At 43.6% G+C, this 26,080-nt stretch overlaps 2 protein-coding genes across 3 annotated transcripts in view; both read left to right on the forward strand.

The window, feature by feature from the left end:
* Positions 1-2,793: 2,793 nt before the first annotated feature.
* LOC135208315 (proteoglycan 4-like) lies at positions 2,794-4,048 on the forward strand. Its single transcript, XM_064240417.1, has 2 exons — positions 2,794-3,321; positions 3,503-4,048. Exons 1-2 carry the CDS (start codon positions 2,794-2,796, stop codon positions 4,046-4,048), a joined length of 1,074 nt encoding a protein of 357 aa, XP_064096487.1.
* A 9,305-nt stretch (positions 4,049-13,353) lies between these two features.
* Positions 13,354-26,080, forward strand: part of LOC135208581 (interferon-related developmental regulator 1-like) — a 50,266-nt gene continuing 37,539 nt past the window's right edge. Inside the window, exon 1 of one of the 2 annotated variants that reach the window (XM_064240924.1) lies at positions 13,354-13,480. In XM_064240924.1, the coding sequence (XP_064096994.1) occupies positions 13,369-13,480 (112 nt within the window). In that variant the 5' untranslated portion in view covers positions 13,354-13,368. Of the gene's footprint in view, positions 13,481-16,308; positions 16,558-26,080 lie in introns of those variants that run through there. The other variant, XM_064240925.1, reaches the window with a different exon arrangement.

The following is a 26,080-nucleotide window of genomic DNA, read 5'->3' on the forward strand; positions in this document are numbered from 1 at the left end:
AATTATTTTCTTCACTTCATTGTTCAGGTTACTAATGGACACATAATGGGGTTCTTCCATTTACTCCAGTATTTTTACAAAAAACGCGACAGCTGTTTCGTCAACCTATACGTATTGACGTTATCAAGCGTACTGATACAAATATGAGCCTACATGCATTTTGTGACGTCATGAGGACGGAAAGGTAGTACAATTGCCAGATACCTAGTTTTAAATATTTACAAAAGACTATAGTGAAACATAAAATAAGACAAATAAATAAAATAGTTAACAGAAAATTATATCAAAAGTTGAAAGTAAGTTATATATTACAAACAAAATTTTACATAATATAATTAATTACATATATGTTAATTAACAAAATGTCAGTGTGCGCTCGTGTCCGCGTGTCTTGTCCCACGCGGTTTGAAGGGCTGCCCTCCTACCACGAGGGCAAAGATCGTCTGCCTCGCGTTGGATGTTAAAGGTTTGGGCGTTGCGTGGCGATGCTGACGGCTTCTGATATCAATAAACGATTGTAGTTGCCTTCCTTGTGGATTATTTTGGTGTTTGTGAGAAGTTCTTGCAAGGATGGTTTTTTATTGTGGGTATCCACAAAGTGCTGGTGAATAGCACCTTGGTTTCTGTGGGCCTGCATGCGAACGTTTGAGTGTAGTTGTTGTGTGTCCGATATAGCAGTTTTGGGGGACTGACATTCGCTCGTCAGCACAGACAAACTTGTAAACTATATCAGATTCAACCTCTTTCTCCGTCGATGGAGCCGTACTATTTTTCATTACCAGTGAGGCCGTAAGGTTTGGCTTGCAGTAAATTCTTGCTGTTATTTTGTTATATGGTGCTAGGGGGGTGTTCCTCTTCGCAGTATACCAAGGAGGGCTTTCCTTTCGTCTTCGTGGTGTTTGTTGTATGATATCTGGTGGTATATCACTATTTCTTTGTCTTTGTCTTGTGTGTTTCCCTCGGGGTCGGGTTTTGGAAAGCCTCTAATCTCTTTTGACAACTTGCTGGATCATGTCATCTGGGTAGCCGTTATTTGGTTTGGAGTAGCTGTTGAACTCTGTTAATTTTCTTCGTTCGTCGCTTTCCACGTCGAACAGTGTGTTAAGGCACGTTTTATGTATGCATTTACCACAGACCGTTTATATGCATCAGGGCATTCTCCTCTAGCATTAAGCATCTCCCAGCCATCTGTCTTTTAGTGTATACGGTGGTATTGTATTTGTTGTTTTTCTGGGTCACAAATCATCATGACAAGATATACCGGTCTGAAAAACCACCATTACCGATACCCGAAAAGATCTTAAAAGAGATGCTAGAAGCATGTACAAAGGAAGCCCCATTCCTCTCACATATGGCGAAATATATCGCAAAAGGACGGCGTAGCAATGGGTTTCCCCCCTTGGGGTTCTTTTTGCAAACGCATACATGGCACACACAGAAGAGGTCACTTTTGAAGAACACCCAAAAAACCCAGAACTCTATGGAGATATATTGATGATATCTTTATCACAACAAAGGGCGAAAATGACATAAATGAATTAGTGAATAAAACTCCGAGCAAATTCTACATTGAATTTACGGTAGAAAAAAGTAATGAGAAAATGCTCTTCTTGGACGTACTTGTGACCCAGAAAAACAACAAATACAATACCACCGTATACACTAAAAAGACGATGCGGGAGATGCTTAAATGCTAGAGGAGAATGCCCTGATGCATATAAACGGTCTGTGGTAAATGCATACATAAAACGTGCTTAACACACTGTTCGACGTGGAAAGCGACGAACGAAGAAATTAACAGAGTTCAACAGCTACTCACAAATAACGGCTACCCAGATGACATGATCCAGCAAGTTGTCAAAAAGAGATTAGAGGCTTTCCAAAACCCGACCCCGAGGGACAACACAACAAGACAAAGACAAAGAAATAGTGATATACCACCAGATATCATACAAACAAACACCACGAAGACGAAAGGAAAGCCCTCCTTGGTATACTGCGAAGAGGAACCACCCCCCTAGCACCATATAACAAATAACAGCAAGAAATTTACTGCAAGCCAAACTTACGGCCTCACTGGTAATGAAAAATAGTACGGCTCCATCGACGGAGAAAGAGGTTGAATCTGATATAGTTACAAGTTTGTCTGTGCTGACGAGCAATGTCAGTCCCCCCAAAATGCTATATCGGACACACAACTAACTAACTCAAACGTCGCATGCAGGCCCACAGAAACCAAGGTGCTATTCACCAGCACTTGTGGATACCCACAATAAAAAACCATCCTTGCAAGAACTCTCACAAACACCAAAACAAAATAATCCACAAGGAAGGCAACTACAATCGTTTATTGATATCAGAAGCCGTCAGCATCGCCACGCAACGCCCAAACCTTAACATCCAACGCGAGGCAGACCGATCTTTGCCCTCGTGTAGGAGGGCAGCCCTTCAACCGCGTGGACAAGACACGCGGCACGAGCGCACACTGACATTTGTAATTAAACATATATGTAATTATATATATGTATGTAAAATTTGTATAATAACTTAACTTTCAACTTTTGATATAATTTCTGTTAACATATTTATTTATTTGTCTTATTTATGTTTCACTATAGTCTTTTGTAAATATTTAAAACTAGGTATCTGGCAATTGTACTACCTTTCCGTCCTCATGACGTCCACAAAATGCATGTAGGCTCATATTTGTATCACGTAATAGTCGCGCACAGGCGTGCTACGTAATCCTTGCCTCATTCAAGCTATTTTTAGAGACCTAACGGTAATTTACTGATGGCAGAGAAGCGACCGTCGTCTCCCGACCCCTCGCTGGTGGACCTGCCCTCCCCTGACGAGCAGGGCTTTCAGATGGTACAGAAGAAACGAAAGAAAGCTTTGAAGACCATCATCAACGTCCCTGGGCCTTCGACACCATCTCAAACTTCGACCCCTGCAAACTCCTCCTCCACACTGCCCAAGTTCAAGGCAATAGCATCGCAAGGCCAATCGTCATATGCAGCTGTTTTAGCATTGGAGAATAAACACCCCGAAGCAAAACTTCATGCCAGACCTAATCTGAAAGGGGAATTTATAATTTCCCCTAAAGACCAGCATTCAGCCGACCTCCTCAGCAACGACCCCTCCTGCCTTCTCCTAGATCCTGCAGATAAAATCACAAAAGGGATGATTTGTAAAGTCCCGAGATACATTCCCATCGAAAGAATTCTCCAGCTACCAAATATCCTGAGTGCATCAAGATGCACAGTAAAGAAAGACGCAGCTACGACTGAGGAAACCCTGAAGGTGGAGGCAACATTTAAGGTAATATCCCTCCCTTCATCGATCTCGGAATCCTCGGCACCTACCACACAGAAGCCTTCGTTCCTGAGCCACTTCGAGTTTTCAAGTGCCAGAAGACGGACACCACAGGAAGAGGAAATGTACTTCCCACCACGTCTGCGGAATATGCAGCTTGAAACATGAAACTGACGTTTGCCTCCAGAAATTCAAATCAAAGGGCCACACTGTTGCCCGATGCCCCAACTGTCACCAGTCGCACCATGCATGGTTCAGAGGATGCCCTGTCAGACTGGAGAAGATCTGGAGGATAAAGGGCATAACTCCACCACCTGCAAGACCTCAAGATCGCCAGCCGCCCCCAAGACGACCTCCAAGCCAACCAAGGATTGATCCCAGGACCAACCTACCTCCTCCACCACAAACTCCTCATCCTTCTAACCAAAAACCACGTCATTATATCCCAAACCCCTCATCCTTTCCTTCCCTCCAACCTCCAATTCCCAAACCCCTTCCAACCCCCCCGACCCCTAAGGATATTCCCTCAACCCCTCAGTCAATCCCCCCCACCCCTCAGGTTATTCCCCCAGCCTTCGCATCGCCGACGACGTCGACTCCTGCTCGTGTTGAAGCAGGAACTCAGGACAGAAACAACCACAACAACCAGTTGAAGATATGCAGGTCGAGACAATCACAGAAGCTCCCGCTTTGTATGCCGAAGCTTGGAACACACAGAGGAGTTCCCAGTTAAGCAGACATGGAATCCAGACCTGCAAACCGAAAACTCAGATCAGTCGCCTCTGGAAGTGAATTCCGTTCGTAGGAGAACAAGGAATTCACAGCTCCTGATGACCTACGACGAATTCAAATCTTCATTCACAGAGTTCTTTCTCAACAACCATTACTACAACGACCGACTGTTTAATGAGATCTTCCAGGAAGCCCTCAACTTTGAGATCTCCCTCCCAGATGATTTCCTCCAATCTGAATTTCGATTCAGAACTCCTCGAAGGCAATAACCCATTCTGCAATAGAACGATCATCAACTGTTCTCTGAGCTCGTCCACGTTCTGTTGGACCTAGAGATCAGTTCCAGATGACCTCCTTCGAGAAAAGTGCTGTTATAGCATTAACTGCTTTTTCTTTTTACTAAACAATCCTCCTTTCCCCTCCGTTTTTCGGCCGCCTCACGTCTAACGACCGAATATTTCAACTGTCACTCAAACTACCGCTTAAGCTTTTTTTTTTACTTTTGTTTTGCTTTCTCTAGAACTTATAATATTTCGTTTTTCTCTCGCCGAATCTCTATCACTAACGATCGGCGCTGTTTATGCTATTGTCGTTAAGTGAAATATGGTACTTGAACTCCATAGATTAATGTGCTTTTTTTTTCCGTTTTTCTACGACTATAAATTTTTCGTTTTTCCTTACTACTGGCTATCTCTGACTCGCCAGGACTCGCTACTATCGATCTTTATCTCCTACTAATGGGTACCTTAGGTTTAAAGGGGTTTGTAACCTTGCCTGTTTCACCTTTCCTTTCCTTTTCAAATCATACCATTTCACGTGCATAACCCATAGAATCATAAATAAAGGCTCACCTCATATCCACTCCTTTCCACATCAACAAATTCAAATGACCTACGGGCTGCTCTATGAGCAAGAGCCCGTGCTGGCATAAAGCCAGCTTAATCCTAAACAACAACAACATATTTGTATCAGTACGCTTGATAACGTCAATACGTATAGGTTGACGAAACAGCTGTCGCGTTTTTGTAAAAATACTGGAGTAAATGGAAGAACCCCATTATGTGTCCATTAGTAACCTGAACAATGAAGTGAAGAAAAATAATTAGAAAATATGAATCAATTTCAAAAAGCTGGTAAACAGTGAAAAAGCCATTCTATTCAATGAATGTTGTATCCGTGAAAAATTGTGCCCTAGAAGTATTAAATATAATGGCCGGGCACGGTCGAGTTGGAACGAGGTGGAAAAATGCCTCCGACGACGAACTGGAAGAATCAGCAGAAAAGATCACCAAACTGCAAGAAGAAAGAGCAACAAAGTGGAGTGAATTCTGTAATACTACTACCACAGAGACCCAATGTGCTGTGCAACAACAAGTGAAAGAAAATAGAAAGCATTCGAAAATAGTCAGTGCAAGGCATAGCAAAAAGCTTCTGATATTAAACGGTGGACCAGTGAGAAACGAAGAGAAAAAGCGGGTATATTAACCTATCAGGAATAGAGTTAAATGAACACCAAAAGCAGTTACTAAATCTAGGCTTGAACTGCCATTACATACGAAAACCACACCCTGAATCCAAGAGGATTAATACAGAAGTGTTAATCGATAAACTACTGCGACTGAAAGAAGAACGCAAAATCGAACTTAAACAAGAGTGCATCGCTGAATTACTGGGTGAGGCCAATAGAACACGGGTGGTAACTACTTTGTAGTCGCATAGTCAGTCCACAGCTAAAGAAAGCGGCAAAAGAATTGAGGGAAAACGAAACCATAATAATACGCAAAGGAGATAAAACCGCAGTGTACGTCCATAATGAACAGAGATGAATACGACACCAAAATGGATAATATACTAAGTGATACGAATAGTTTCAGCCACTTAAAAAAGACTCGACAAATGACCTCAAAAAGAAGATGATGAGACTAACAGAAAAAGCGAACAAAGAACATGAGAACAGTAAACTTTCCAAAAATCATCGGGAGACTTTGCACCCGGATACTGCTACGGCACAGTCAAGATCCATAAACAGGGAAACCCATTACGGCCCATTATATCCCAAATGAACATCCCCCATAGTATAAAGTGGCTAAGAAATTGAACGAAATTATAACGCCGTACATTCCTTCAACGTTCTCGCTAAAATCATCGACAGAATTCATCGATCTACTGCAAGACACCACACCCGACGAAGACATTAGCATCTTCTGGACGTCGAAAGTTTATTTACTAACGTACCAGTGGATGAAACAATACAAATCATCATGAACAAGATATACCGGTCTGAAAAACCACCATTACCGATACCCGAAAAGATCTTAAAAGAGATGCTAGAAGCATGTACAAAGGAAGCCCCATTCCTCTCACATAGGGGCGAAATATATCGGCAAAAGGACGGCGTAGCAATGGGTTCCCCCCCTGGGGGGTTCTTTTTGCAAACGCATACATGGCACACACAGAAGAGGTCACTTTTGAAGAACACCCAAACCCAGAATCTATGGGAGATATATTGATGATATCTTTATCACAACAAAGGGCGAAAATGACATAAATGAATTAGTGAATAAACTCCGAGCAAATTCTACATTGAATTTTACGGTAGAAAAAAGTAATGAGAAAATGCTCCCCTTCTTGGACGTACTTGTGACCCAGAAAAACAACAAATACAATACCACCGTATACACTAAAAAGACAGATGCTGGGAGATGCTTAAATGCTAGAGAGAATGCCCTGATGCATATAAACGGTCTGTGGTAAATGCATACATAAAAACGTGCCTTAACACACTGTTCGACGTGGAAAGCGACGAACGAAGAAATTAACAGAGTTCAACAGCTACTCACAAATAACGGCTACCCAGATGACATGATCCAGCAAGTTGTCAAAAAGAGATTAGAGCTTTCCAAAACCCGACCCCGAGGGACAACACACAAGACAAAGACAAAGAAATAGTGATATACCACCAGATATCATACAACAAACACCACGAAGACGAAAGGAAAGAAACCCCCTCCTTGGTATACTGCGAAGAGGAACCACCCCCCTAGCACCATATAACAAAATAACAGCAAGAATTTACTGCAAGCCAAACCTTACGGCCTCACTGGTAATGAAAAATAGTACGGCTCCATCGACGGAGAAAGAGGTTGAATCTGATATAGTTTACAAGTTTGTCTGTGCTGACGAGCAATGTCAGTCCCCCCAAAAATGCTATATCGGACACACAACAACTACACTCAAAACGTCGCATGCAGGCCCACAGAAACCAAGGTGCTATTCACAGCACTTTGTGGATAACCCACAATAAAAACCATCCTTGCAAGAACTTCTCACAAACACCAAAATAATCCACAAGGAAGGCAACTACAATCGTTTGTTATTGATATCAGAAGCCGTCAGCATCGCCACGCAACGCCCAAAACCTTAACATCCAACGCGAGGCAGACCGATCTTTGCCCTCGTGTAGGAGGGCAGCCCTTCAACCGCGTGGGACAAGACACGCGGACACGAGCGCACACTGACATTTTGTTAATTAAACATATATGTAATTAATATATATTTATGTAAAATTTGTATATAATAACTTACTTTCAACTTTTGATATAATTTCTGTTAACATATTTATTTATTTGTCTTATTTTATGTTTCACTATAGTCTTTTGTAAATATTTAAAACTAGGTATCTGGCAATTGTACTACCTTTCCGTCCTCATGACGTCACAAAACGCATGTAGGCTCATATTTGTAGCACAGTTACGTAATAGTCGCGCACAGGCGTGCTACGTAATCCTTGCCTCATTCAAGCTATTTTTAGAGACCTAAACGGTAATTTTACTGATGGCAGAGAAGCGACCGTCGTCTCCCGACCCCTCGCTGGTGGACCTGCCCTCCCCTGACGAGCAGGGCTTCAGATGGTACAGAAGAACGAAAGAAAGCTTTGAAGACCATCATCAACGTCCCTGGGCCTTCGACAACCATCTCAAACTTTCGACCCCTGCAAACTCCTCCTCCACACTGCCCAAGTTCAAGGCAACTAGCATCGCAAGGCCAATCGTCATATGCAAGCTGTTTTAGCATTGGAGAATAAACACCCGAAGCAAACTTCATGCCAGACCTAATCTGAAAGGGGAATTTATAATTTCCCTAAAGACCAGCATTCAGCCGACCTCCTCAGCAACGACCCCTCCTGCCTTCTCCTAGATCCTGCAGATAAAATCACAAAAGGGATGATTTGTAAAGTCCCGAGATACATTCCCATCGAAAGAATTCTCCAGCTACCAAATATCCTGAGTGCATCAAGATGCACAGTAAAGAAAGACGCAGCTACGACTGAGGAAACCCTGAAGGTGGAGGCAACATTTAAGGGTAATATCCCTCCCTTCATCGATCTCGGAATCCTCGGCACCTACCACACAGAAGCCTTCGTTCCTGAGCCACTTCGATGTTTCAAGTGCCAGAAGTACGGACACCACAGGAGAGAATGTACTTTCCCACCACGTCTGCGGAATATGCAGCTTGAAACATGAACTGACGTTGCCTCCAGAAATTCAAATCAAAGGCCACACTGTTGCCCGATGCCCCAACTGTCTCACCAGTCGCACCATGCATGGTTCAGAGGATGCCCTGTCAGACTGGAGAAGATCTGGAGAATAAAGGGCATAACTCCACCACCTGCAAGACCTCAAGATCGCCAGCCGCCCCCAAGACGACCTCCAAGCCAACCAAGGATTGATCCCAGGACCAACCTACCTCCTCCACCACAAACTCCTCATCCTTCTAACCAAAAACCACGTCATTATATCCCAAACCCCTCATCCTTTCCTTCCCTCCAACCTCCAATTCCCAAACCCCTTCCAACCCCCCCGACCCCTAAGGATATTCCCTCAACCCCTCAGTCAATCCCCCCCACCCCTCAGGTTATTCCCCCAGCCTTCGCATCGCCGACGACGTCGACTCCTGCTCGTGTTGAAGCAGGAACTCAGACAGAACAACCACAACAACCAGTTGAAGATATGCAGGTCGAGACAATCACAGAAGCTCCCGCTTTGTATGCCGAAGCTGGAACACAAACAGAGGAGTTCCCAGTTAAGCAAGACATGGAAATCCAGACCTGCAAACCGAAACTCAGATCAGTCGCCTCTGGAAGTGAATTCCGGTTCGTAGGAGAACAAGGAATTCACAAGCTCCTGATGACCTACGACGAATTCAAAATGTTCATTCACAGAGTTCTACTCAACAACCATTACTACAACGACCGACTGTTTAATGAGATCTTCCAGGAAGCCCTCAACTTTGAGATCTCCCTCCCAGATGATTTCCTCCAATCTGAATTTCGATTCAGAACTCCTCGAAGGCAATAACCCATTCTGCAATAGAACGATCATCAACTGTTCTCTGAGCTCGTCCACGTTCTGTTGGACCTAGAGATCAGTTCCAGATGACCTCCTTCGAGAAAAGTGCTGTTTATAGCATTAACTGCTTTTTCTTTTACTAAACAATCCTCCTTTCCCCTCCGTTTTTCGGCCGCCTCACGTCTAACGACCGAATATTTCAACTGTCACTCAAACTACCGCTTAAGCTGTTGTTTACTTTTGTTTTGCTTTCTCTAGAACTTATAATATTTCGTTTTTCTCTCGCCGAATCTCTATCACTAACGATCGGCGCTGTTTATGCTATTGTCGTTAAGTGAAATATGGTACTTGAACTCCATAGATTAATGTGCTTTTTTTTCCGTTTTTCTACGACTATAAATTTTTCGTTTTCCTTACTGGCTATCTCTGACTCGCCAGGACTCGCTACTATCGATCTTTATCTCCTACTAATGGGTACCTTAGGGTTTAAAGGGGTTTGTAACCTTGCCTGTTCACCTTTCCTTTCCTTTTCAATCATACCATTTTTCACGTGCATAACCCATAGAATCATAAATAAAGGGCTCACCTCATATCCTTAAAAATCACCTTTCCACATCCAAAAAATTCAAATGACCTACGGGCTGCTCTATGAGCAAGAGCCCGTGCTGGCATAAAGCCAGCTTAATCCTAAACAACAACAACATATTGTATCAGTACGCTTGATAACGTCAATACGTATAGGTTGACGAAACAGCTGTCGCGTTTTTGTAAAAATACTGGAGTAAATGGAAGAACCCCATTATGTGTCCATTAGTAACCTGAACAATGAAGTGAAGAAAATATTAGAAAATATGAATCAATTTCAAAAAAGCTGGTAAACAGTGAAAAAAGCCATTCTATTCAATGAATGTTGTATCCGTGAAAAATGTGCCCTAGAAGTATATATATATATATATATCTATATATATATATATATATGTGTGTGTGTGTGTATATATATATATATACATACATACATATATATATATATATATATATATATATATATATATATATATATATATATATATATATATATATATATGCTGAATAACACCCAAAGCTTCAAGATGGAAATTGCTGTCCTCTTAAGAGATTTTAAAATTCGACATTGTCATTCCCTGGTTTAATATATGATTACCCAAGGCCTTTGCAGTTTCAATAAGATATCATTATATAGGGGTAATATAAGATTAACCCTATACTATCACATAACGCAAAAAGACCATCTAATCTTTGAAAAAAATAAGATATTTATGTTATAAATATCTTATTTATATTATATTTTTTGGGCCCCCTAATTTATTGGTCTAAAAAAGTCCTTTAATTGAAAATGAACTTAGTTATATCTAAAAAAATAAGCAATGCTGAAGTTAACATTCAGTAAAAATCTTTGCATTTCGAGCAGCTTTTTACGTATAAAGATGTTAACTTCAGGATCAAATTTTGTAAAACGCTGAAGGAGTTAGCCAGTGGGTTTTTTTTCTTTTGGAAATATGCACATATGAAAGAACACTTTAAAATTGATTCCAACTTTATAGTAATTAGTTTCGGGTTCGACCCTCTATTGACCGGCCTATATCCCCACATATCTTTCAACTCTGTGTTTGGTAATGCATTTACGCTATTAGTATGCAAGATCAAAATCCACATCGAAGGTATGTTGTCATTATTGTCTTACAGTAATGGAGTTCTATTGGTGTGGCCGTGGTAATTAATCCGATGCAGCTATGTAGTACGTGTGACACTTCCATTAAATCTCTCTCTCTCTCTCTCTCTCTCTCTCTCTCTCTATAATAAAGATTGTCGATTATCTTTGAAAACTTGCACAGCCTGTCAGTAACTTTAAAGGCTATGGTTATTTTATAAGTTAATATTTACAAATTAGACAGGAACAGCAAATAATAACAACTAATAATCAGAACAATATCTTTGTTATGAATGAAATAATAAAGCAATGTAAAAGCGGGAAGGGCTCTTAACGAAGACAGGAACCCGAAAGCTGAGGAGGTCAGAGTAATAATAGGCAGAGTCGTCACCAAGTCCGTGGTATAATTTTGTAGGTGAGATTACGATCTGTGATGCTTTTTTTTTTAATCTGTGGTCTAGATTGGGTTCGTACAACAAGAATGATTATTCTTATCTATTTGTGGAGACCCTGATAAAGTCCTTATATACGGTACATCTGCCTGGTCCCATTAATGGTTGCAAATAATGCAAACATCGCTAAAAATAGCAGGACTACTGCCCAAATGCTTTTTTTTTAGGGTCAGACTTTATTTCCTTGACTTTTCCTTCAAAATGTATATAATACAGAATATTGTGATGCTAATTGCGCCCATAATGCAAAATTTCAAAGTAGTTTTACGGTGTTATCAGGTGGCTTTAATTTCTACGTTGTTTTTGTGAAGTTTTTGCACGTATTTTATTAGTAATTAAAGCAAGCTACTGAATGTTTACATTTGAGACTAAGAACAACTCCATCCTTTTGTTTAGCACGTCAAGCACAACCTTTCCCAGTATTCTAAAACGCTCTCGTATAGACTCATTCTTGACTCAGCAGGGTCCGTTTTGACCCATTACTGCTCCTACGACATTCCTAAGTTCTGCCGTAAGTTCCTTCGTTGGTTAGGGAGCTTAAGTGCCAAAGACTGCTGGCATGCGTCATGGGTCACACATCGAAATGCTGAGCCGTTTCATAGGCAAATCCCTGCTGCTACTGTTAGTAGGCCTAATTATGCTTCATGCATTTTATCCATAAGGATGAAAATCTCAATTACTTTGTTGCAAAATATCAAGAGCTTTAATACAGAGAGAGAGAGAGAGTTATCAAGGTAAAATATCAACGAAGTTTTCATGGTTTCCTTTGGACTGAAAGCAAACAACCAGTGTTTTATATAATCAGCGTTAAGTCTCTCTCTCTCTCTCTCTCTCTCTCTCTCTCTCTCTCTCTCCTCTCTCTCACTCTCTCTCTCTCTCTCTCACACACACACACAAACCGTTAGTCCAAATCGTATTATTTTGATAATGTAAACGGACAGGTAATTAGATAAGAATTCTATTCAATAGTCTCGTTAATTCTGACGAAAAATAATTCTGTATTCTCACGTAGCACGCTGTTCTATTCTAACATAAAACAAAGCACCCCTTAATTTGTTTCAGATAAGGCACCTGGATTTCAGTCTGGCCCATATTAAGATTTTACCAAGTGATAGCGATCTAGAATGATTTAGCATTTCAGTTACGTAAAGTTTTAGAAGATAACTTTTCTTGAACAGGGTTCATATTTCATAGTTAATCAGTTTGGTCTTATTTGATATTTTGACCTTATTTCTCATTTACTGGTTATCCTTCGCTTACTTTTCTTTCCTGATTTTTTTCCATTGGAACTTAGGCCTATAGGATTCTGACTTTCATATTGACGGTGAATAGTTTCTAAAGAATACTTCAGTCACAGTGAACCGTCGTCTGCAAAAAGTATTTTTCAGGCGATCCAAATGTGATGTCGACAAATGGTAGTCTTCTGTAAATATTTAAAATGAACATTCGTCAGAAATAATTCACCTTTAGTCATCGTCACCGTAAACAAATCGCTCGCCAGACTACTAAAATGAACAGTTAACAGCAGAGTCTGATATCGAGAAGAGATGACATAACATCGATAGTGGCGGGATATCTTTTACTGGCCTTTGGAGATAAGCACGCGAGATGTCTACCCTATCATTAACTGATAAGGGAAACAATGTTTTTGTTTAGGACAGTCTTTGACAGGTTCAGGTCATTCAAGGTCAAGGAACCTGGGTCTTTGAAAATGAGCACTGTACTAAAAGAGTTAAGGACGACCAGTGCATCGAAACGCTGTATATTTTGAGACAGTGGAAGTGACGGAGCCTGAGAGGTTGAACCGTAAAAATAGTCTCAGAAAATAAAGAAGATGAAGTGCAAGGATCTACTGGTGGAACTGGGAGAAACCCCTATATTTGCACTAAGAAGTAACAATCGGAGGTGCTGGACAAGGAGATTGGAGAAAAGAAGTGGGAATAAAGGTAAAGTTAAAGTCTAAGAAGTGGTTGCAACAAGTGGCTGTAGGGATGCTGCAAAAAAAAATAAATAAATAAATAAATAAATAAAAATAAATAATAAAAAAAAGATAAACTTTAAGAAAAAAGACCATTTTTGAAAAACTGTTTTTCAACTGTGTTTTTAAAGTCAAAGTGCTCAAGTTTTCAGCGAAGCAGAGGAACAACTATTATTTTATAATATTTGAATATCTCTGTAGGTCTATGATATCTATACAATCGAGATACATTATTATTTTACAGTACTTAACACTTAGGCTTTTGATGACAGTGGATAGAAGAGTATTTTTATTAACATAATTAATCCTATCAAATGCGTTAGTAGTAGTTGTCGTAAAGGGCACACATTTTCATAGAACAAGCCCACCAAACCGTAAACCTACCTGCAGATTTCCAGGAAATAAAATGCCGATATGAGAAAAGAAACGGAAGTGTGAAAAATGCATGTGTAATGAATAAGATTAAATAATAAAAACGAAAAAATAAGCAGCGTCGAGACTCAATGAATCTTCAACAACAGTGCCACGAGGGGAGATAAAAACTTTTCAGGAGGCTCTCCTGTCGACTCATTTGGTTCATCCAGTGGGGCTCCGTTCATTTGTCAGCTCTTGTCTATAGTTCTCCAGAATAACTTGCTCGTTCATCCATGCCTGTGTTCTGTTTTTGCATCGATTTAGCTCTAGGGAGAATTTACTGATTCACTGAATTGCACCATGTGAGGCTAAGTCGTGCATTGGAAAGTAACAAGGTACCGTATCAGCTTTTCACCACGTGTGGTAAATCACCTTATCGGTCATGGACTTGGTGATAGAAGATACAATTTCTTAATATACCTATCTCAGATGTTATATACTTTGCAAAGTTTAAGGTCATCAGGACGATGAAAGCATTTTATTGCCATGCTGTAATTTTCATAAAACTTTTATCAGGAGCCACTTTGCCCAGCAGAAGGGTATACCTTTATCAGTAAATCATCATTCATCAAACAAAGAAAGGGGTAGACTTTGTCACATTCTCAAATAAAGCTGGAATACAGTAAGAAGTATTATTTTCTCGAGAGAAATAATACAGATGTAGTTATTCGCGATGGGTAGGCCTACGAACTATCATTTAACTTCACTTTGTCATATTCCTTGCTTAACCTAGCACCTCTAGAAAAACAAGGTGAACGATAATACTAACGTTTTCTAATACGGTTAAAAAATAATTGGATAGTATGCTGAGATGAACAATGGCAGAACATTTCCGACAGTTCTTCGACTTAGCCTAGAAACATGAACACCCATTTAGCCTATGAGGACATTTGCTTAATTAAAGCAAAGTTAGAAAGTCGGGCATAATGAGAAATTTATAGAAAAAAATCTCGGTAGGCTTTGGAATCTGTTTCCCGACTCGTGAGGTTACGGTAAGGATATCAGCTGGGTACACATTTCGAATACAAAAGATTCTTAACATAGCATAATCAGATAGCGTAAATCTCAAAAGAGCTATATAGCAACAGTAAACGTTTTCTTAATGCTGTATTCGTTTTATCTGTGGCGTCCATTAATCTATTAATAGATGTGACTTAAGAAAAATAAAGCATTTTTTAATGGTAAGCCTACTATTTGTTATTGTTTCAATTTGATCAAAGACGACTCTAACGAAGGGCGACTTTTTCATTTACGACCTATCATTCTTCATTACGTTGTGTAAGTTCTCAAATAAACAAACGCTTGCAAATATACCGCAAAACACGCAGAACCTACTGTTTCGTTGGAACTTCAGCCAAAACTTGCACGCTGATTCTGCATAATTGGCCTATACTTTAAAAATAAGGTGATGCCCTTGTAATAGAGAAAAACGGGTAATTATATGACTTACAGTGTTCAAAATATAATTGCAGTGATTACGTTTGTTAAGTTATTTCTATTTCAGCACCAAATCTTGCGTTTTTCTTTTTCTTCGAGAGACATAATTCATTCCTCGTGCTATAAAAACGATAACCCCCTCTACGAAAAGTTCGACTAAACCGACAATTTCCTCGAAACTGCAACGTACCCGTTGAGAAAGATGACTCAACTATGTTCAACGTGGGGTAATATCAGGAAACAGTATACTAATTGTGCAAGATTTTAATATAACAGTTTTGATTTTAATGTATTGTGTAGCAGTAGAATCTTAAAACAAATACAATTTATGAAAACAGAATCATCATGAAAATGGAATGTGAAAATAATAAACTGCTACAGTATAGCTATAATGTACTTACGTTAGTTACTACATTAAAAAAATGCATTATTTGAAAATGTTTTCTAGTGAGAATATGTATAAAGAACAGGTAATTGGATATGGTCAGTTAAATTAGGTGGGATAATGTTTCATACAATTTGTGTGATACCTATGATCTTTGGATAAAATTTCCTGATAAGTTTGTCTTTCGTTACCAAGGTCTGATGTTCACATTAATCATATTTTCAGTTGCATAATGGCCACTGTTAAAATATAATTCAGTGACTAATAATGGTGAGGTAGATGCCTTTCGTTAAGGTGAATTTCGAAAAAAAGTTACAAATGCATTTGGTAATTATCGTACTTTGAACGCGGTTACAACTGAAGGCTACGGACATAAGATAATGTATATTGATTTTTCCATGAACGCATGAAGTATTATTGTTAGGTCACATGAAGACTTGGGAGAAAACTGCGGCCCATTATTTTATATAGTAACATGCACAAATACAAACGTAATACGATAATTTAGTATTCTTGTACGATAGTTTTTGAACACGCGATATCTGCTACCGTGTGTGTCCTCAACTGTTAACCATTATTGGCGGGTGCGGACACGATGCGTATGGTAGCTCAAGCAGTTTCTTCCTCATTTTGTATATTTTTGAGCTTGTGGTGTTGTATTAGGAACCCTGAGACTCTGCCTTCGTGATTATTGAAGGTGTTATAGTGTTAGTGTAGTTAATAATATATTAAAATAAAAAAGGAAATGCCACGGGACAAGAAACACAAGAGGAACGCAGGGCCACCACCTCCAGCTGCAGTTGCGTCTGGTGAGAATAACGAGATTTTTTCCCTGTAATCCATCTCTGTGCAACTTGTAAGTCACGCTGGATGCATTTAGGGTTATCTATGGACTGGGGGACCCAAGTTTTGTTGATGCAACTGGTGCGTTGTGCATATGGTTGTTTCTACTTTTACTGGACTCACGGCAACAAGAAATTCAAGGTTGTTGCGTCATTCAAGGTAACAGTTCTTTGTCCAAGAGAATGTCATAGGCTAGACTGGGTGCCCTGTTTCTTTGGGCAGTATGTGTTAACGCAGAGTTACAATTACGCAGTTTACGTTAGGCCGGTAACCATAGTTCATTTTAGGGTTTAATTCCTTTGTCTTATAGGTAGTAGCTAGGCTATTTACAAAATGGACATTTTAGGCGATTTGTAATTTTACGTCTTAGCCTAATAGCTATTCTTATAAGCCTTTATTTTCACGTCCTAGCTTAATAGTTATTCTTATATAGGCTACCTCTACCTAGGGTAAAAAACCGCATGGTACAGGGTTGGACCATGTACGATCAATGTGTACAACCCCAAGAAAATACATTATAACGTGTCCTGACATCGGAGATGGGCATCAGACGCGACTTCTTGTTGGTGAGAAACGGAGCTAAAGACTTCTACTCCGGTGTCAGGATGCGTTATAAGTACTTTTCTTGGGGTTGTACTCATTGAACGTACATGGTCCACCCCTGTACCATGCGGTTTTTTACCCTATATATAAGTTTTAGGTTTAGGTTTACTACCTATTACTGAATAGGGTAAACAACCACATGGACTGGCCCAACACACAGAGGGTCACGGCTGGACACCCTCTGAAAAAGTACTTAGGGTAAAACACCACATGGTATAGCTCCGTTTCTCACCAACAAGAAGTCGCGTCTGATGCCCATCTCCGATGTCAGGACGCTTCATAGGATAATGTACTTTTTTTGGGGTTGTACACATTGATCGTACATGGTCCACCCCTGTACCATGCAGTTTTTTACCTTGAAATAAGCATGTGACGCTCTTCGTAAAATATGCTTTCAAGGCAGTTTTGAAATCCAATATGGCGGCTACCGTGGGATGTACAGTTTTGATCAGTGACAAAAATCATCTTTCCCAGCCTTCCCAGCAATCATTTGAACAATGTTAGCGTATGTAGGGTAAATCACCACGGCAGGCCAAACAGGCCACCTACAATCAACGCTTGCCACCTTCCGAAAAAGTACATTATAACGCGTCCTGACACCGGAGATGGGCCATCAGTCGCTTGCTTCTTGTTGGTGAAAAACGGAGCTAAAGACCCTCTACTCTCCTTTCGAAGTAAGTATTTCTCCAAAGTTAGAAATTAAGGCCAAATTTTAAGATTTAAACAGAGGGGTACTGAAAAAAGGGTGGGGGCTACGGCAGTGGAAATCCTCACCAAACGCTTTAGAAAAAATTTTACTTACAACTAAAAATGTTTCGAAGATTGACGCCATCTTGATGTTTACGGAGTCGCTTGTGTCAACAAACTTCCCATTTCATGTGCTAAATCTGCACACCACTTGTACCCATAGACGCTGGGGCACTTTCATCACAACAATCGTAAACCCACCTCTTACCAGCACTTATTCGTACTTATTCAAGGGGACTACGGCATTCTTTGCGGCGTTTTGCGCTCTTCAATTGTTTATCAGTGTTGTCAATTGGTATGTGTTTACCCTCCAAACTAGGTATAAGACTTACACAAAACTTAGCGTATCTATTTGTATTATATATACGTACATATTACAGCAATTTTATCATTACTGCATTACTAGGACAACTAGAATTCATCGAAACAGTTTGTAAATGCCATCGGCAGTATGTGTGACGCTCCACTAGATTGGCAACGATGAGCCATTTTTCCTCACGTCGTCTGCTCGTAAGTATACATCCGAAACATTTGTAATTTGTTCCGATACGTAATACAAACCATCGGTCCTTTAACAATAGGAAGTAGCTAGCGGCAGCTGGAACGGTCGTAAGCTTCGAACAAGGGGAGAACGGTAGTTAACTGCTTGTCCGACAGTCGCGCGCCGCGCGACTGGGAGGTAAAACAAATCACTTTTGCTTTCGGCCGCGGGTGTGAAGGACGTGTCGTCATCGCTCTCTGCCCGCTTCATCGTTGTATGCTTTGTTTATATTGTGTTTTCTACTAATGGTTTGTTTGACTTGAAAATGAAACTGTAATTGTACACTGTTTTCATTTTCATTACTTAATTATGAAACCTTGAATTATGTCTCGGTGCCGAGGGCGGGCGCGCTCGCGCCGAGTCATTATTTGGGCGAAGGGTGTAATTGAAAAATGTAAGTTACTTTTTTCATTATTATTTTTGCCCTGTGCGTTCGTTACGAGAGTGTGACTGCGCTCGGCACGAACATTTTAATTTTGTATATAGAATGCAATGAAAGTGGATTCGCAATTGCAATATTCTTTTCATTTTCATTTAGTGATTGCATGAAATTTAATCTGGATCAATTTTCGTTCTTACCCGGGAATTGATCCTTACGATTTTTATGTGAAATGAAATCGCAAGTGCAGTATTCTGTTTCATTTCATATATATTTTATGATAGCATCATATTATTAGATCAAGTTTTCCGTTCTTACCCGGGAATTGATCTTTTCTCCTTTAAGTTCTATGAAGTGAATCGCAAGGGCAGTATTCTGTTTCATTTTCATATTACTTTTCACTGCTGTGCGGGGGTGGGGGAAGCGAAGGTCTGCCAGGAAGTCGTCGGAAAGCTCTCCCGCGACTCCCTTGGTAGCCGATTCTTCATCTTCCTTCCTGCCCCCCGCTCAGCTTCTTCATTGTATTTTGTATTTGGGGTCTTCCTTGCGTTCGGGGTGGGGCATGTCTTCCCCCCGTGCGTGAGGGAACCCCTCTCTTACTAATCTATCTATGTTACCGCAGGTGCTACATCCGTGGGAGACGACCTTGGATGTAGATGTAGATCCTCACGAGGTTTGTACTCGGTGTCGGCGGGCGAGAGTGCTCCCGCAACGAGCCCTGTGTAACGTGTATGCATTCGTCAGAGGCGCAGTGGGTGCTGTACGAGGAGGACAAGAAAGTCATCGGAAAGTCCAGTGACTCCTTTAGTAACGGACGTCCAGTTGTACTCGGGGTCTTCCGTCCGCTCTGGGTGGGGTTCTCTCCCCCCAGGCGCGAGGAAGCCCCTCTAACTAACCCGACTGTTGCTTCCGCAGGTTTGCCATCAGCGAGTACGACCTGGAACAGGTGTGGGAGTCGCTGGGACTGCAGGGGTTGATTCAGCGGTTGGCGGGGTCGGCAGTGGTCACTCATGATACGGTAACCACTACAACAACCACAATCTCGACACCAAGCATATGAGATGTCACCGCACCTGGTGTACACACCACATGTCATGTCGGTAAACACCACGGCTGCAATCCAGAACCAATTCCTGCCGTGCCAATCTGGACGGTGCCACCGCCACCTGGGTTCTTTGTATTGCCGACCCCGGCGGATGCCGCTGCCCAAAGAGTACCCCCCTGGACCTGCCGCCAGTGCCGAGATGACGGTAGCTGCCGACAGGACGCCTGTCTCTCCTGTGGTACCTGCCGTGCCTGTTGCTGTCCGCAGCCGCTCATTCCCTTTCAGATCAGGTGCCTGCTGCTCATTCACTTTCAGATGTTTCCTGCTGTTCCTGGACCTGTTCCTGTTGTTCTGCTGTTGGTGATGCTTGTCACAGTCTCAGGTCTTTCCGGACAGGTGCAGTCGGGCCCTGTTGCTTCGGCAACTGCCCCGGCTCCCTCCTGGATGGAAGACCTGACGTCTGTCCTGCGGAGCCTGGCGAAGAAGAAGAGGAAGAAGGTGTCGTCGTCGTCTTCTTCGTCGTCCGCTGCCTCTCCTTCCCCTTCGACTTCTAAGGCCAAACAGCCGAAGAAGAAGAAGGTTGCCTCCTTCCCCCCTAGAAGACTCCTTCGGGATCTTCTAAGGGCCCGGCTCGCTCAGGCGAGCTGGGGAGCTCTTCTGCTGGTCCTCCTGTTCCTTCGGGAATCGGGGCCCGTCGCTTCTTCTGCAAGAAGAAGTCGACGGGGACCAGAGGGCACCAGCTCGGCTGGTGCGTCCTCACCTGGTGCTAGCGGGTCTGCCGCTAAACCAGGTTCCGTCTCGGCCGCTTCTCGTTCGCGAGAAGCACCGAGTGGACGCTCTTCCAAGAAGACCGTCCAGCCAAAGTTTTGACGCCCGAGCCTCGCTCGCCGTCAAGACCAGCGGCGCGGAGCAGAAGACTGGCGAGATTCGTCGCACACAAACTCTCGCCAGGCCAGTGGACGCTCTCGCAGCGATCAACTGGCGGCTCGGGCTAACGTGACGGTCGCGATCAGCCACGGGTTGAGGCGAGGAAGGAGTCCCGCTGGCCGCGACTTGACGCGGCGAGAGGACGCTGGCCGGTCTCGACGCGACACAGAGCCTAGCAGGTCACCCGTCCGCCGCTCCCGATGGGACCGGGCGGAGACGGTGACCAGCGGCAGCTCGCCTGACGCTAGAGATCGGTCTCGACGTTCTCAGCCGAGCCAATCGCCCCAGGCGAGCGGTAAGGCTAGGCCTGCTGCTCGACCGTCACCGCGGCTGTGACGATCAGCAGCAGCCCTCCACGCACGCTGGTCCTGCCAGCAAGCGAGGGGGAGTGTCAGGTCGGCCTCTCCCATAACGGGTTTGAGGCGAGGAAGGGGTCCCCGCGGCCATCGGTACCAGCCACGGCTGGTACCAGCAGCTCGACGCGCGAGAGGACGCTCGCCGGTCTCACCGTGACAGCGAGCCTAGCAGGTCACCTGACGCCGCTCCCATCTCCCGGGACCGGGCGGAGATGGTAACCAGCAACAGCTCGCCTGACGCTAGAGATCAGCGTCGACGTTCTCAGCCAAAGCCTCTCGCCTCAGTGCGAGCGGCAAGGAAGGCTAGGCATGCTGCTCGATCGCCCACCGCGGTTGTTGACGATCGGCAGCAGCCCTCCAAGCACGCTGGTCCTGCCAGCGAGTCTAGGGGGAGCGTCAGGTCTGCCTCTCCTGTACCTTCAACCTCCTCGGGCTACGCCGCCGGAGGAGCGAGGTACCTTGAGTGATCGCGAGAGGTGCGCCGCTCGCGACCCGCTATGACGCCGTATGGACCAGGCACGGTTCTAGGACCGACCAGGACATACGCGCAATTAGCTGGAGGCGACCGTCAGGGGTCTGCCGCTTCTTCCTCCTTCTGAAGGAGGAGTATCTAGGGATCTATTCTTGTGGGAGGGACTGGACGTCCTACTCCGCAAGACGCGGTTACTCCCGAGATACAGAGGAATTTGCAGAAGTCATTAAGCTGATTCGTCAGCATAATGACCCTGCGGAAGGATTGCCGCTCCCACCAGCAGAGCCACGTCTCTGCTCGAGTCGTTTTGGGGCCCGAGAGGGAACCCAAAACCGACGGTGGGTCTGCCGCGATCGGAGCTTGCCGATTCTGTCTCGAACCAGTGTCTCTCGTCTCCGGACAAGAAGGCTCTCTCAGTTCTGGCCGGTCGATCAAGCTACTTCACCTCCTCTACTGCGACAGCGGCGTTTTCTACGTGTCTTCGGACACCGTATTTAAATACTCCTTCGGTCCTCCTGAGAGGTTTCGACCTCGACGAGGACGGAATGAGTCGGAGGACGGTTCGGCTCTCCTCCTGTCAGGTGTCGATCAGCCCCACCCAGACGACGTTCACAGTGGACGGCAGACCCTTACCTACAGTGAGAGTTCGTAACCCTCCGCGGGGAAAACGTTTTCTCCTGACGATACGTTTTCCCAGACTCTGAGAGGCCATCGCCGCAAGGCGATGGCTGCTCCTACTCTCTCCAACTGCTAGTTCCACTGGGAAGGCGAGCGAGTATCCAATTCCTTCCCCATTCCCTCTCTCCTTACGGCTACGAGGGAAGGGGAAGGATCCTACAGAGATTTTCTTTGTAGGATCCACGTTCGGCACTGCGCTACCGGGGGGGACCTTCGGGTCCTACCTGACGTAAGCCCCCGGTCGTTGAGGAGGTATCCTTGGCTCCATTCTCGGGGATTTCTACGGGAAATCGAGAGGACCCACCAGCCGATTATGTTTTGACGAATTCGGTGGGGGTTTCGCAGACTGCTTAGAATTCTACGGAATTTCTAGCGCATTCAGAGTTGTTCGAGTTTTTACGATCTTCAAACACTTACGCGAGACCACGGTCCAAAGTGAGCGAGACGAGAATCCCCACGATATGTTACACGATAATCGGGAACCTCGCCTATGCTCGAATTCCTGGAATTTCTAGCATGTGAAGAAGACTGCTGCTGAAAGAAAAACTATCTCACAGTAGGCGACCAACCTGGAATAGAGGAGATCGGACGGGAATATCCAGTTTGGCTTGAACTATCGTCTTAGTATTCTGTTCACCATTGAAGCTTCCTTCGAGGAAGACTTCTCCTTCACTCTCTTTAATAGAGAACGAAGGTGGTCGATCTCCAATCCTTATTTTGTTTTCTTGAAGGAAAGAATTTAGGATGGAGATCGTTGTTCAGAATCCTACAAATATACTACGTATATTAACCTCGCGACATGATTCTGCTAAGCAGTTGAATTGTCCCGAGGGGTAGGCGCATATCCTAGTTATTCTACGGATTGCGACTTAGACGAGAAGTATTCTAATTGAACTGCAACTCTGGGGTTGCCTGCAACCTCCCAGGAGTTTTTCAGTTTCAATTTTATATACTTATGGTTTTTATTTTGTCACGACAACACCATTTCAACTTTTATATTTATTTCCGAAATTCGTTTCGCCTAAATATAACCCGAGCATATCTTTTATGCTCGGTAGTTCTAGCCGAACGCATTCCTTCGTGGAATAATGGATTACCTGGCAAACTCAGGATGACGAGTCAGCAGGCTCAACCCACTGCGTATTGAACTGCCTCATAACAGCTCAGTATCAGCTGGGCCTCCGAGGATTCACGGTCATGTATGTCTCTCTCTCCCTGCTTGATTGACTACCGAACCGTATCTCTGACCTAAACAATCATGGACTTAGGTCTTCTGATTAACGGGGATTCTCGCAATAATGAAGGACCATCTACTGCGGTGACGCTAGATTCCATCGCCTTCGACATTGCGAGAATTTTCAACAGAGATATCTCTTGGACTCTTCATCTTTCTGTTTACCGACGGTAACAGAAAGTCTGTACAAGTCTCCCGCTGCATCGCACTGCGATAATGCGAATGATTTTGCAGACATCTGAGTTTGTCTTCAAAATATCTCGTATTCGTAGGTGTACAATTATTCATTGTTCAACCCGAATTACGGGATGTGTCAGAAGACATCGCCTACTCTCCGACCTGACAGCTCTACCTCCAAATGTTCAGCCCATGAGAAGCAGTTCTTCAGGCGGCTTTCACCTGTGTTTTCATTACCGAAGAACGCCCCGCTTTCATTGCAACTACGACTTCTCACCGGACAGCAATGAAATAGCGGTTAGCGTTTTCAGTCATTTGTAAGCACAGGTTATGAATCTTGAGATCCTTCTCTCGATCATATGTGAAGACGTAGGTTGCATTCAATATCTACCTTCGTCTTCAACGGTACGGTAGTGTTTTGTTTCTCCTTAGCTGAGATTCAACAAACATGAGATGTTTTACCTTCAGGGACCTCGGTCTCTAGAAGGCAATTGACTTTCGCCTGTTGGGTACATGCCTTAAGAGAATCATCACCTCGCTGTCCGGCATTGGTGACAAACAAATACATCATTTGTTTGGTCTCTCGGCATAACCCTTTAAAGGCGAAGGTCACGTGACTTACTCGGATGCTTTGACAACTTGCCTCCTACCGAACGCAGTCAGTCGGCAGCTGTCAGAGCGCCCAAGTCAGTTACGAATTACGCTGTTTGACTTAGTTCGGTTGTTACACAGCAACCATTACTTCGTTTTAATAGCTTGTCACAGTACCCATTACCATTGACACCCACCATGGAGTGTCGGTGTCCTATCCACTACCGAGAACTTCGCTGCAGTGGGGATAGGAGGATGCGAGAGACTTCGTTGCTAACGGACAGACCAGTATGGGTACTGGACATCACCGAATAGAGAAGAGGGATAGGTCATGCGACTATTTCCTTCTTTTCCTCTGAGGAACTGCATGACTTCTCCTGCGAAGTCAGGCACCCGGGGAGGGATGGGGATCCGTGACGCTCGATTTCGTACCGAACTTCGTAGCGAAGACTCAGAACCCTTCGGTCCCTGACGATTGGTTCGAGTCGTTCACAATCCCCTCCCCTAATGGACTTCACCGCCTTCGATGCGAAGGAGATGCTGCCTTGTCCACAAGAACTTATCCTTGGCGCAGGTACTGAAGGCAGGGGTCTGGTCCAACCAGACCACATGCCTTCCTTCTACCTTCGGGATTATTGCCACAGGTCCTTGGATCTTTTTCCTTGGGACCCGTGGTGGCTGCTCAACACGTTGTGTAGCGAACCCAGACCCTTCGCAGGCTGCAACAGCATCGAGTCCTGGTGTTGACCGTAAGAATGGATGGTGAATGAGAGTGTGATGGCTCCTCTTTCCATCTTTTTATCCCCTCTACCTGCTGGTTAGAGGGACACGGTCGTCACCCTGTGGATAAGACAAGATGCAGGTGAGCACTCAACAGAGCACCATCCTATCCCTTTCACTAGGGATAGGAGCGTATATCCACCACTTCCTCCAACAAGGGGGAGGAAGTGGATGCCAGCTTGAGACAACCCATACTTTATGTTGCCTCTTGCAAACAGGAACAAGTTCTTGCTTGCTGGTACGAAGAGATACGCTTGCCTCTCTCTTAGTACTCGGCCCAGAGGTCTGACCATTGATCCTGCGGTGCACACCCCGATCAATCGGACAGAGGCTTGGATCCCTCCCTCGCTCTTACGACCAGGGAGGCATTCCAGGGATGGACGAACACCAGTCTGTTCATCAAAAGACTCAGATTCCTCCCACCAAGAAGTGAGTCTTCCTATTGTTAAAGGACCGATGGTTTGTATTACGTATCGGAACAAATGACAATTTGTCGAAAATTGCATTTTTCCTAACTATACAAACCTGAGGTCCTTTACATACAGTCCCTCCTCATGCCACCCCTCACTCTGCGTATTTTGCATGGGCCAAAAGCAAAAGTGATTTGTTTACCTCCCAGTCGCGCGGCGCGCGACTGTCGGACAAGCAGTTAACTACCGTTCTCCCCTTGTTCGAAGCTTACGACCGTTCCAGCTGCCGCTAGCTACTTCCTATTGTTAAAGGACCTCAGGTTTGTATAGTTAGGAAAAATGCAATTTTCGACAAATTGTCATTTTTGGGGGTTAATTTGGTTGCAAAAAAGGGATAATAGACATGAATTAAATAAACATTTTGAAGTAAAGTTAAACTAAATATTGAGTAAAGTAAACAATTAAGGGAATAAAGCTTTGCATCTCATAATCAGTGTTGTCGTCTGCTGCTCGTAACTGTGTTTGCGGAGTGAGTGCTTAGGAACCAGG

This window comes from Macrobrachium nipponense, chromosome 35, assembly GCF_015104395.2.
Source record: "Macrobrachium nipponense isolate FS-2020 chromosome 35, ASM1510439v2, whole genome shotgun sequence".
Lineage (NCBI taxonomy): Eukaryota > Metazoa > Arthropoda > Malacostraca > Decapoda > Palaemonidae > Macrobrachium > Macrobrachium nipponense.